We start from the raw sequence: 12,617 nt of genomic DNA, 5'->3' as shown, positions 1-12,617 counted from the left end.
CAAAATTATAAAGGAGATTGTAGTCAAGTTTGAAGCAATGACAATCTTTTGAGCCAATAACTACACATACTTTATTAATTAATCCATACTTCTTTTACCTTTTGTAAGCTTTTGAATTTGGATATACTTTGTTAATTAATCCACACTTGTTTTGCTTTTTTTGCCTTTTTTAAGCTTCTTGAGAGATCATTCATCCCAGTATTATTCAAACTATTCAAACCCAAGGATGTTTAACCTCAAGTATCCCAAAACCTTTAACCAGTTGAAAAAAATGACGCACTTTTATTTATAAGCTTTTTTCTGTACAAAACCTTTACAAATTACTTTTTCGAGTTATGCACTTTGGTTTTTTACACCTTTATGCTCATAACAAACAAGTGATTAAGTCCATAAAAATAGTATACCAATAACTTTAAGGAATAAGAAAAAATTGCAAACATCCCCTTAGTTTCTCCCAAGGCATCTTTACTTATTGATAAAGTTCATATGAATTCCAATACTTAAGAATATTAACTTTCATATTCCTTCAATAAAAATTGTCCTTAATCAGTTTATATGTCTTCTTCCCCCCAAAATGGTCGGCCTATAGACAATCATAATAATGAAATAAAAGTTGATTAATCAATGCATCCACTCATGATAAATACATACAACCATTGTAATAGAGAATTCTATCTACTAGTGAGAAAGATACTTTTATTTGGGCTTGTAAATAAACCACCTTAGCATTCTGAGCCTTGGCACACTCAACTAACTACATAAACTTATTAATCACTTTACTTAAATGTATTGGTAAGTTTGTAAGTTCGTCACATGATAAATATAAAATAATGTATCCACCATTATATTCATTTCCCTAGATGATGCTTTTTGAAAACTCCCCAAACTCTATAAGTTTAATTATTTAATGAGTTTCTTAGTGTTCAATTCTTTTTATGTGAATAGAAACACAAGACATTTATGATCTATCAACATTACAAACATTGTACCATAAAGATAGTGCCTCCATGTCCACAAAGCATAAATAATGGAAAATAACTCTTGTTCATATGTGCAATATCATTGCTTCACAAGAGTCAAAGTCCCAAAAACATAATTGTTATTCTTGTCCCAACAACAAAAGTTCATAAGATCCCAAGAATAACATCCCAAAAATAAGATCTACAAGATAGATGTCTGTAAGATTAAACTTCTTTATGAGTGTGGTTTTGCCAACTAACATTTTTAGCCCTTCTACACAAATATCAAAATGTTATGATTAGTTTCACTTTCCATTGTATATGGAAGAACTTTTTGTATCACCAAATTGCGATTCTCAATAAACATTGCCAAATCAAAATTGTTATCACTCCCATTATTCTGTAAAATTCACAATAGACTACCATAGAATATGCCATCCAGTATTAAAGTTAATGCAAAAGTGTCTTTAGCCTCTATCATTTTACACATAATTATGTTGATAAGCAATGATCAAAATGTGCTAGTAAGGATGTCATAAGAGATAATATAATGTATGGAGGCTTGCTAGCCAAGCTCTTGTTGGAGATGGCTAAGAAGGACTTGGCATCATGGAACTTGGCCATTGCCACTTACACTTACCATGGACAAAGCAATGAGTGCATCAATCTCTTGGATCAAATGCAAGGAGAAGGAAAAGATAACTCACGAGAAGGTTGTCCAATGTGGATACAAAGAGGAAATGGTGGTGAGCTTTAAACACTAAAGCTTTAAGTTCACTTAGTCTCTTAGCTCTTTGCTATACTTTCCTGGAACAAAATTCATCCAAAAAACAGGATCCATAAGGTGCATTATTTAAAAGTTTATCAAGAGTCTTTAGTTAAGAAATAGAAAGAAGCAATATAATTTTCTCTTAAGTTTATCGTTGAGCCATGGTTTCTTCTACCTGGCAATGGAGGAAATTTGACGCGTCTCCATTGCCATCGCCACCAGTGCCTGGCATTCCCGCGATCGCGAGCCTTATCAAGCACTACTCCTCCAATCTCGCCGGCCTCCGCCAGGTCCATTCCCAGATCAAGCGCAGCGGCATCGACTCGAGGGATCGCTACATCGGCAACCTTCTCATCGGCGCCTACAGCAGCCATGGCGACGAGGGCGGCATCGCGGACGCCAGGGCAGTGCTCGCGAACCTGGCCCGCCCCAATGTCAAGTCGTGGAACATCTTGATCGCGGCGTGCGTGAGGCAAGGGCAAGAGCGCGCGGCGCTGGAGCTCTACGCGGCTATGAATTGCGAGGGAAGGACGCGCCCGGACGCGATCACGATGGTAAGCATCCTCAGCGCTTGCTCCATTCTGGGAGAGCTCGGCGCGGGGAAAGCTCTCCACGAGAGGATCCTCGCTGGTGGTTTTGATTCCAACGCGATCGTTGCCACGGCTGTGGTGACGATGTATTTCAAGTGTAGCAGCATCGATCGAGCGAGGGAAGCATTTGACGGGATGAAGAACAGGACTGTCGTGTCTTGGAACACGATGATCACAGCATATGCCCACAGAGGGGATTTTTTCCAGGCAATGTTTCTCTTTGAGAGCATGGATCTGGAGAGGGATTGCTTCACATACTCGGCGATTCTGGGTGCCGCAAAAGATCTCAAGACCGGAAGGAAAATCCACCAGATGATCTTGGGCTCTGGAATTCGCTTGGACGTGGCGGCTTTCAACGCTCTCGTGAGCATGTATGTGAGAGGTGGAAGCATGGGCGAAGCGAGAGAGGCTTTCGAGTCCATGACGATCAAAGACATCGTTTCCTGGAACGCTATGATCGCTGGTTACGTCCAGTTTGGCTATGGAGTCCCTGCGATCGAGCTCTACGAGAGAATGGTTTCGTCTCCTCGTAAGTTGTTTCTCTTTTCTTTATGCACTGTCTTCTTAGTTTTCATAGCTTGATCCAGAAAAGCCCAACGCGATCACTTACGCCAGCGTTCTCGCGGCTTGCTCGATCGCTGGAGATGCCACCAAAGGGAGAAAAATCCACAGCAAAGTCGCTGTTTCCGGGGCCTACGATTCTTCCATCACCGTCCAAAACGCGCTCGTCAACTTTTATGCAAAGTGTGGCAGCTTTGGCGAGGCCGAGTCAGTGTTCGGAAGAATGCGCTTCAGGGACTTGTTCTCGTGGAACTCGATGCTCGCGGCGTGCTCCAAGCACCAGAAGTGTGATGCCATGGAGCTCATCCTTCGGCAGCAAATCCTCGAGGGGTTCCAACCAGATCAAGTGAGCTACACGTGCATCCTCCACACTTGTTCTCACGTCGGGCTGCTACAGCAAAGCTTGGAACACTTTAGCTCGATGCTCCAGGATCACTATCTTCGGCCAGTTCCGGAGCACTACAGATGTGTTTTGGATCTCTTGGGACGAGCGGGGCTGCTTTACGAGGCCGAGGCTTTGATCCAGAGCATGCCATTCCAGCCGGATGGAGTTGCTTGGAAGTGTTTGCTCTCGGCGTGTAACAATCACGGAGATGCCGATCGAGGAGCCACCATAGCGAAGCAAGTTCTTCGTTCCGAGTCTGGGAGATCAGCTTCTTACATTCTCGTCTCCCAGACCAGGTGAAGAAGGCAAGGCAGTCAGCTCCGGCGCTTAGAGGTATTTCTCTTGTTATTTCTACTGATAGTTTGTGTTGTTTTTCAGGATAGCGAGAAAAGCCTCAAATTGTCATGAAGTTTTCAGGCATAAGGTCTGCTCCAATCTTCTATTGTTCTTGATTCTCTATACATAGAGAATCAACTGACTATATATATATAGTCAGTGTTTGCAGATAGCTGCGGGATGAGATCAAAATCTCGCAGGAACGAAAGGTACATTTACATTTGTAAGCATTTCTTTTGCGTTTCCTTCCTTTTTGTTTATTCCAGGTTCTCATAACATTGCTGTAGGAGAAACAAGACAGCGGGATTGTCATTGTGCTTCAAGTTTTCAATCACGCGTAATTTCCTACGTGACACGCCTTATAACTTCTTAGGACCGGGTTAGTTCGCCACAGTTTTCTTCCTCGGGACTGTTCATAACCAGGAGGTAAAGTTTTGCTATTTTTCAATCCAAGTCCGAAGCTACACTATATATCCGCGTAAATTTTTACTACTCTAAATTATTCATTTTCATTTTCTCCGCAATGTACTGAGAAAGACATTATTTTAAATCTTTTGAAATAATCATAGTAATAGGTTATTAAATAAATCGTATTGTTAATTTTTATGCTGATTAAAATATAAATTTCCAAAGTCATCGCATTTCCACATGGACTCCTTTGAAAATTCGAATGCTGTTCTTTCTCGCTTTGTGGCAGATTTTTAGTTAGCTGCCGTTTTCCCTGTAACGTTGTTTGCCGCACCAAAGCCCACTCACTTACAACAAGAAAACGTGTGGACGCCCCCTTAAAACGGGAGTGGTGCGCGAAAGAAAGATAAACGGTTTAATGGCAAGAATTGGGAGCTCCAACGAGGAGGCCTTTGCTCTTCTCGCAATCCTCGCAAGTGTTCTCACACTGCTCTTCACGCCTGCGACTGGATCGAGATCCAAAAATCCTCCCAATGCTGCGGCGATCGATCAATCTTTGTTGGTGGAGTTCCAGGAGGCCGTCCCATTCCGGGACGCGTACTCAATTCTTTGGGGCCACAGCAACGCCAACGAGCTGGAAGATGGAAAAAGCATCCAGCTCGTGTTGGATCGACACTCAGGTAGAACCCTGGAATTGGATATCAAGCTTCTAGAGAGTTTTTCTGAGAATTTCAACTTGCAGGATCGGGATTTAAGTCCAAAGAGGCCTTCCAGGGCGGATTCTTCAGCGCGTCCATCAAGCTCCCGTCAAACTACACGGCCGGGGTCGTGACAGCATTCTACGTAAGTGACAAGTAACATAGAAAAAGAAGAAGAAAACCAAAGTTTTCAAGTTTCGTACTCTTTCCAGGCATCGAATTCGGACAAGTTTCCGGATAGGCACGACGAGATCGACTTTGAGTTTCTGGGCGTCGTCCCGGGCATGCCGTACGTCCTCCAGACCAATGTTTACGGCAATGGAAGCGTGCGTACTGGACGGGAGGAGAGGATACGTCTCTGGTTCGATCCATCGCTGGAGTTTCATCGCTACAGCGTGTTCTGGAACCAACATCACATCGTGTAAGTTCTTCAAATCTCTCTTATGGTATATAAATAATCCAAGGAAAGTCAGAACTTACTCTTGAAGAGGTTTCAGGTTCTTCGTGGATGATGTTCCAATCCGGCAGATGATAAAGACCAAGGAGGCCGAAGATTACCCGTGCAAACCCATGTCTGTGCTCGCAACTATTTGGGACGGATCAAACTGGGCTACGTCCGGTGGAAAGTTTCCTGTCGATTACAATCGAGCACCATTTGTTGCAAGTTTCACCGGCCTCAAGCTTTTTAGGGACTCGTCAGTCTATAGCATCAACTACAGGATCAGTGAAGGAGAATTTGGCAAACAAGGTTTGAGCGGCACACAAAAGTCGAGGCTAGCTTGGGTGAGGCGCAAGTTTTTGAGTTACTCGTATTGCAACGATAAAATGAGGTATCCAAAACCATTGCCAGAATGCTGAAATTTTTGTTCATCAGCTCAAATATTCTAAGAATATTTCCCTCCTAAAACGACTAACTAATGCAATGGATATAGATATCCAAGAAAGCTATCTTTTTCTCGAGCACTACAGGTAAATCTGCTGAACCCCTGTAGAAGTCTCTGCTAGGGTAGGCTTTGCGTCCCTGCAGGGCTGGCGTCTGCTAGGGTGGGCTTTGCCTGGCGTCTGCACTTCCGAGTAGAGCAGACAGAATTATCACTATCAGCCCAGGCAAACTTGGGCAAATGATCTTAACAAAATAGAAGGTTAGGAACTAGTGAAATTGCCTAAATTGATTATGATTTTGTTACTTTGACTATTTGACTAAAATAATGTGGATCCACAAAGGTGTTGTAGAACTGGCTTTGGAATCCTTGAGTGCTGACGCTCCCAATAGCAGCATTCTCTTTCCCTAAAATCATACTAAAGCACACTATTGATTTCCCTAAAATCATCTAGCTTAAAGCTTTAAAAAACTATATAAAACTCATGAACCAATGGTAAATATTAAAACTATGTTTAATATATAATAAGTCTTGACATGAAAACATAAAAAAAGAAAGATTTAAAGGCTAACTAAAAGAACTACCATGCTAGAAACACTTCTAAAGCATTGTAAGGGATTCCATTCTTTGCATGTATGTCTATCTTAAATAAAACATACCTTAGTAAACCTCCCCACTTGTCAAACCTCTTGTCCACTTCAGTCTTTGGATGCTTGAACTCCCAATTGTTAAGCATGTGGATTTCTTATTGAGACTAAGTTGGGATGAAAAGCCTCATCCCATCATCTTGCCATAATTTTATGGGTCTGATTAGGTTGTTATAATGATCTTGCAAGATAGGCTTCAATAACCATCAATCTTCTAGTCTGTTAGGTACCACACCTTGCCTTCCTCTTCGGCCTCGACCAAGTCTGTAGCAAGCATAAGGTCAGTAGTGGATGTACAACAATGCTTTGCTCCCACTTATCAATCCCTAGAGTGCCACCACAACTATGGAAGATGTCAAGCAATTTGCCATAGCAACTCCTCACACACAACAGCAGCTCACGCCTTCTTGAGTATCATCAAAGGCAGTTACTTATGTCTTTGAAAAGGCTTTGAGTTGCTTGTAGTAGGTGTTAAAGATTTCTCTCACTGCCATCATGACTAATGTATAGGCCATTTTTCCTAAATTCTAACTAATCTAAACTAGAAAGTCTTTATTTATAATAGGATTTTGAATTTAAGTCTAGTTTGCAGCATTCTATAGAGCTTAACCTCCCATAGCTGTTAGATCTCAAGTTTAGGCTAGTGTCAAAAGAGATGCATTTAGAAAATAGTATAATGCATGTGATTATGGGATCATTAAATAATTGTCCCTTTTGCAATTAGCTTAAGAGGAAAGAGATAGGGTGCATTATATGTTAGAAAAAATGGCACAAGTTCAATTTTTATTGATTAGTGGCTATTTAAAATATAATATACTTTTAAGCAAAGTATATTCTTACCTCTAAAATTGAAATCATACATATTAGACATTCATAAGTACGTCCTTTATCTTGTATGGACAAAAGCACCGATTATGGGGTTGGTATGGGTGGATGACTAATTACTTTATATAGAATAACTAGTTTATATAACAGAAAGATTGGTAGATTTAATGTGGAAATGGAGGTGTTGATTCTTCTTGGTTCAGTAAGGGTTGTTAGTCAATAATCAATGAGGACATTAGCATATCTAAAGAGGGGTGAGTGTAGCATATGTAATCATGGGATAAAATTTAAATATGTTATCACTGTGGCCTATGCCAACCTTAATCAATTGAAAAATAGAATGTATAAGTTTTTATTTGAACCTTATATAGATCATTTTTTGAGTCATTTTTTTTTTGTTGCTTACAATCCACCACATTCCTTGCAAATTCATGCCCTCATGAACATAATTTAAAAGCTATAACTCTCTTGAGAGCTCTACACTTTTGACATCCTACCCCTCAGGTCAAGTCTAACCAAAGGCAAAATAGATTTATTAGATGTCAATCTCAACATATAGTGTGATTCCTCTAGTTAACCAACAAGTTGGACTTGAGATTGCACTAATGTCAAATATAAACTCCTAAATTTGAACTTCTTGGAAAAACACCCAACCTAATACTACTCAAATCTAAGAATATTTAACTCTAAATATCCCAAGACTTTAACCAATTGAAAAAAATAATACATTTTTATTCATAAGCCCTTTCCCTCTATATTTGAACCTTTATTGATCATATATTAAATTTTTTTCTTTGGTTGCTTAGTCTTTATAGTTTGTTAAGCTTTCTAATCTCTAGTGAAATCACTTCCAAAAGAAGAAAGTTTCTAATCAAGTGTAGATATTAATTTAGCAATCAAATGAATAAAAAGGAAATGACTTACAAAGCTTATACACCCATGTTGGTATGTTGGTAAGGAATCACTCAATAGCAAAGCTTCATTCTTAATCACAACTAAGGTAGCACTATTGACATTTAGCTTAAGCCTTCAACAAGCTTTGTCATCATTAATGGGTTGCATGCCCAATGGCTCATAATATTGTAATCTAGAGCAAGCAATGGAGTTGACCTAAAAGCTATCACATCTGTATTTTTCTCATGACAAGCCAAGCCCACCATCTATTGGCTGCCAAAACATTAGTCAATATTTATAGCATACTTTATCTTTGTCCCTTAAAGTGGCTATTTTATCCCTAATTATCCCCCAAGGTTCTAAGGATTTGTTTTGAATATTATTAGGTTGGATGACCTCTTTAGGAAGTCCAAATTCAAGAAGTTTACATATAAGCTTTTGGTTTATTGACATCTGGTAAATTTATTTTGCCTTTGGTTAGGTTTGACCTGAGGGGTAGGGTGTCAAAAGTGTAAAGTTCTCAGGAGAGTTATGGCTCTTAGATTATGTTCACGAGGGCGTGAATTTGCAATGAATGTGGTGGATTGTAAGCAACAAAAAAAAATGACTCAAGAAATTATCTATATAAGGTTCAAATAAAAACTTATATATTCTATTTTTCAATTGATTAAGGTTAGCATAGGGTTTGCTCCCTTGTTCGTTTTATTGGTATCGGAGCATTAGGTTTGAATATTATTGGGTTGAATGACCTTTTAGGAAGTCCAAATTCAAGAAGTTTACATATAAGTGTAAGCGACTAAATTTTCCATTCTACTTTAGTCACTTAACCACACCTCCGACCACTTGGAGGAGTCTTACTCACAACCTCCATAAGTCCAATCCAGGACTTGGGACTTGCTAGCCCTGAGAATGGCATCCATGCCACTCAACATTTGCACTTGGTCCAAGTGCTCCACGTGTCCGATCCCATGACCGACACTCAAAGGTACCACCGACATAGCAGCCCGTTACGCTAAGGCCATGCCCAATCACCTTTGCCACACTGGTAGTCCAATACCACTTGCATCACAGTCTTGGCTATCCAAGACTAGGCAAACCATCTGTGAGTGGTCATCTCAGATCCACTCCTTAGCATTCTTAGGATGCCCACCGACAAGGGGAATAGCCTTCCCCAATATCCCTCTGTCAATCCCCACTAAGTCCCTTTCTGCCCCTGGCCGTGTTTGCCAACACTGCCACTGGATCGAGACCCACAGGCCCGACCACTAAGTCCCACGGTCCTCTGGGACTTCCTCACCACACGACTGTGTCTTTGGTCACTACCCCAGAGGATTGCTCCACTTCCTTTCCACAGTCTGGGTCTTTGGGACAACATTTCGGAACACCGTGGCCTTACGCGAGCCACCTAGGTACTCTCCTCGCCTTCTGCCCTTGGGTGCTCTAGCCATGGGCTTAGAGCGGGGTTCCGTTGAGCCACACCAGGTATCCAAGTAGGTAGTGCCACCCACATTTGGACTGGGAGCATCGGCCAGTCGATCTCCCGGGGGAACTAGAGCCGGCTCTTGAACACTTCACCAAGCTACCCCGCTTGTCGGTCCGTGTTCACTCTAGTCTTGGACTTCACAGTGGGCATCTCATCACCCAACACTGGGTCCGGCCTTCCTGGGCCAAATTGGCCTTTCCTGGCCAAACTGGCTCCACTGCAGTCCTCCCCCCTACTATACTTTTGGAGCTCACCAAACCCCCCAGGGTCTGGGAGACGAACGCTTTGGGCTTTCACCCTCTCAGACTCGAACTCGGACTCGGACTCGGACTCGAACTCGAACTCGGACTCGGACTCGGCCTCGGCCTCGGTCCCGGTCCCGATCTCGGTCTCGGTCTCGGTCTCGGTCCCGATCTCGGTCTCGGTCTCGGTCTCGACTTCGGACTCCATCTCGGGTCCATCTCGGACTCCATCTCGGGTCCATCTCGGACTCCATCTCGGGTCCCATCTCGGACTCCATCTCGGGTCCCATCTCAGACTCCATCTCGGACTCCATCTCGGGTCCATCTCGGACTCCATCTCGGGTCCATCTCGGACTCCATCTCGGGTCCCATCTCGGACTCCATCTCGGGTCCCATCTCGGACTCCATCTCGGACTCCATCTCGGGTCCATCTCGGGTCCACCTCGGACTCCATCTCGGACTCTATATCGGACTCTATTTCGGGTCCATCTCGGACTCCATCTCGGACTCCACTTCGGGTCCATCTCGGACTCCATCTTGGGTCCGCCTCGGACACTTCCACGTGTCATGTGTTGGTCCTTTCGGGTCCCTTTTTAGAGCCTCGCTTATGGCTTGCTTCGTGCTCATTCCTCGAGCACTTTGTTGGGAGTTCCACTCCCGCTCTCGACCTTTCAAGTCGGAGCTTTTAGTCCCAACGTGTTACGCTCGTTTGGTTTTCGCTTCGGCCACTACCACGTGGCACCCTTCCAGCTCCACTTTGGGGCCTAGGGATTTTGTGTCTCACAATAAGCTTTTGGTTTATTGACATTTGGTAAGTCTATTTGCCTTTGGTTAGGCTTGACTTGAGGGGTAGGGTGTCAAAAGTGTAGAACTCTCAGGAGAGTTATGGCTCTTAGATTATGTTCATGAGGGCGCAAATTTGCAAGGGATGTGGTGGATTGTAAGCAACAAAAAAAATGACTTAAGAAATTATCTATATAAGGTTTAAATAAAAACTTATACATTCTATTTTTTAATTGATTAAGGTTGGCATAGGGTTTGCTCCCTTGTTCGTTTTATTGGTATTGGAGCATTAGGTTTGAATATTATTGGGTTGGATGACCTCTTAGGAAGTCTAAATTCAAGAAGTTTACATATAAGCTTTTGGTTTATTGACATTTGGTATTTTGCCTTTGGTTAAGCTTGACCTGAGGGGTAGGGTGTCAAAAGTGTAGAGCTCTCAAGAGAGTTATGGCTCTTAGATTATGTTCACGAGGGCGTGAATTTGCAATGAATGTGGTGGATTGTAAACAATAAAAAAAAAATGACTCAAGAAATTATCTATATAAGGTTCAAATAAAAACTTATGCATTCTATTTTTCAATTGATTAAGGTTGGCATAGGGTTTGCTCCCTTGTTTGTTTTATTGGTATCAGAGCATCAGGTTTGAATATTATTGGGTTGGATGACCTCTTAGGAAGTCCAAATTCAAGAAGTTTACATATGAGCTTTTGGTTTATTGTTATTTTTAGGGAAAAAAGAATAGAAAATCTCCTTGAATTATCAATGGATTGTATAGCAATATATAAGCTTGTAAATATAATGTTTTAAAATGTAAGCTTAGTGCTAATGCTTTTCGAAGTAATCTTTTCTGTATAGATACCTACAAGACAATCTTCTTTTGAATGTATTATTCTAGCTCATTTTTGAAAGTCATTAGTAAGTATGTGTGATTCAATCTATCTAACAATTTACTATTTATATTTCATGCAAGCATCATTAGAAACCAATTTATAATCCCCTTGCTTGCAAGATTTTTTTGAGACATAAATCCCTATGCCCCAAAGTGGAGCCAAAAGGGTGCCATATGGTAGTAGTCAAAATGGAAGTCTAACAAGCATAACATATTATAAGCTTCAACTCGGAAAGTCAAGAGTGGGAATGGAATTTTGAATAAAGTGCTTAAGGAATAAGCACAAAACAATCAGTGAATGAGTCTCTAAAAAAGAACACAAGAAGGACTGACACATAACAAGTGTTGTGACATATGGAACTGTCAGGATCAAATTCTAAAAAGACTCCGAAATGGCATTTGAGAAAGAGTCTGAGATGGAGTCCGAGAAAGAGTCCAAGATAGAGTCTGAGATGGAGTCTGAAATGGAGTTTGAGATGAAGTCTGAGATGGGGACTGAGATGGGGACTGAGATCAGAACCAAGACCAAGACCGAGACTAGGACTAAGACCGGGGTTGAGATCAAGATTGAGACTAGGACCAAAACCGAGATTGAGTTTGAGGGTGAAAACCCAAACTGATCGAGCTCACTAGACCTTGGGGGGGTTTGGTGAGCTCTAAAAGGATAGGAGGGGGAGGACTCTAGTGGAACACCAATTTGGCTAGGAAAGGTGATTGTGACCAAGGAAAGTTATACCTATGTGGTGAGTGATGATATAACCATTGAGGAGTTTAAGGCTAAAGTGAACATAAACAAACAAATGAGGTAACTTGGTGAAGTGTTCAAGAGCTAACTTTAGCTCCTTCGGGAGATTGAATAGTCAATACTCCCAATCCAAGTGTGGGTGGCACTACCTACTTACACTAGCTCATCGAAACCTCACTCTAGCCACATGGCTAGGGCACATAAGGGCTTGCGTAGGGCTATGGTGTTTCAAAATATCATCTCAAAGTCCTAAATTGTAAAAAGGAAGAAAAGTAGTCTTATTGTGTAGTGACCAAAGATACAGTCACATGGTAAGGAAGTCCCAGAGGTCAATGGGACTTAGTGGTCAAGCCTTCGGGCCCTAACCCAATGGCAGTGTTGGTGAGCACAGCTAAAGAGAAAGGGATTTGATGGAGACTAAAGAAGAAACATTGGGGAAGGGGTGTTCTCCATATCTCTAAACATCTTAAGTATGCTAAGGTGTAGCCCTAAGATGACCACTCATGGACAAATGACCTAGTT

The 12,617-nt window shown here is 41.8% G+C and overlaps 2 protein-coding genes across 2 annotated transcripts; both read left to right on the top strand.

The window, feature by feature from the left end:
- The first annotated feature begins 1,889 nt into the window (after positions 1 to 1,889).
- On the top strand, positions 1,890 to 4,163 carry LOC9641700 (pentatricopeptide repeat-containing protein At3g12770). Its single transcript, XM_024678120.1, has 2 exons — positions 1,890 to 2,847; positions 2,906 to 4,163. Exons 1-2 carry the CDS (start codon positions 1,890 to 1,892, stop codon positions 3,562 to 3,564), a joined length of 1,617 nt encoding a protein of 538 aa, XP_024533888.1. The 3' UTR covers positions 3,565 to 4,163.
- Positions 4,164 to 4,426: 263 nt separating this feature from the next.
- LOC9641699 (probable xyloglucan endotransglucosylase/hydrolase protein 30) lies at positions 4,427 to 5,606 on the top strand. Its single transcript, XM_002973384.3, has 4 exons — positions 4,427 to 4,688; positions 4,751 to 4,851; positions 4,919 to 5,127; positions 5,204 to 5,606. The coding sequence occupies exons 1-4, from the start codon at positions 4,427 to 4,429 to the stop codon at positions 5,562 to 5,564; spliced, it is 933 nt and encodes a 310-aa protein (XP_002973430.2). The 3' UTR covers positions 5,565 to 5,606.
- Positions 5,607 to 12,617: the final 7,011 nt, after the last annotated feature.

Source organism: Selaginella moellendorffii, unplaced genomic scaffold, assembly GCF_000143415.4.
Source record: "Selaginella moellendorffii unplaced genomic scaffold, v1.0 SELMOscaffold_21, whole genome shotgun sequence".
Lineage (NCBI taxonomy): Eukaryota > Viridiplantae > Streptophyta > Lycopodiopsida > Selaginellales > Selaginellaceae > Selaginella > Selaginella moellendorffii.
The sequence above is the reverse complement of the archived record's forward strand: the minus strand, read 5'-3'. Positions and strand labels throughout refer to the sequence as shown.

What these genes read in the sequence shown, in the direction of transcription:
- LOC9641700 (XM_024678120.1), top strand. Translation starts at nt 1,890, where the DNA reads ATGGTTTCTTCTACCTGGCAATGGAGGAAATTTGACGCGTCTCCATTG. An exon ending in GAGAATGGTTTCGTCTCCTC is followed by an intron (nt 2,848 to 2,905) that starts GTAAGTTGTTTC and finishes AGCTTGATCCAG; the next exon opens with AAAAGCCCAACGCGATCACT.
- LOC9641699 (XM_002973384.3), top strand. Translation starts at nt 4,427, where the DNA reads ATGGCAAGAATTGGGAGCTCCAACGAGGAGGCCTTTGCTCTTCTCGCA. An exon ending in GGGTCGTGACAGCATTCTAC is followed by an intron (nt 4,852 to 4,918) that starts GTAAGTGACAAG and finishes TACTCTTTCCAG; the next exon opens with GCATCGAATTCGGACAAGTT. An exon ending in TGGAACCAACATCACATCGT is followed by an intron (nt 5,128 to 5,203) that starts GTAAGTTCTTCA and finishes AAGAGGTTTCAG; the next exon opens with GTTCTTCGTGGATGATGTTC.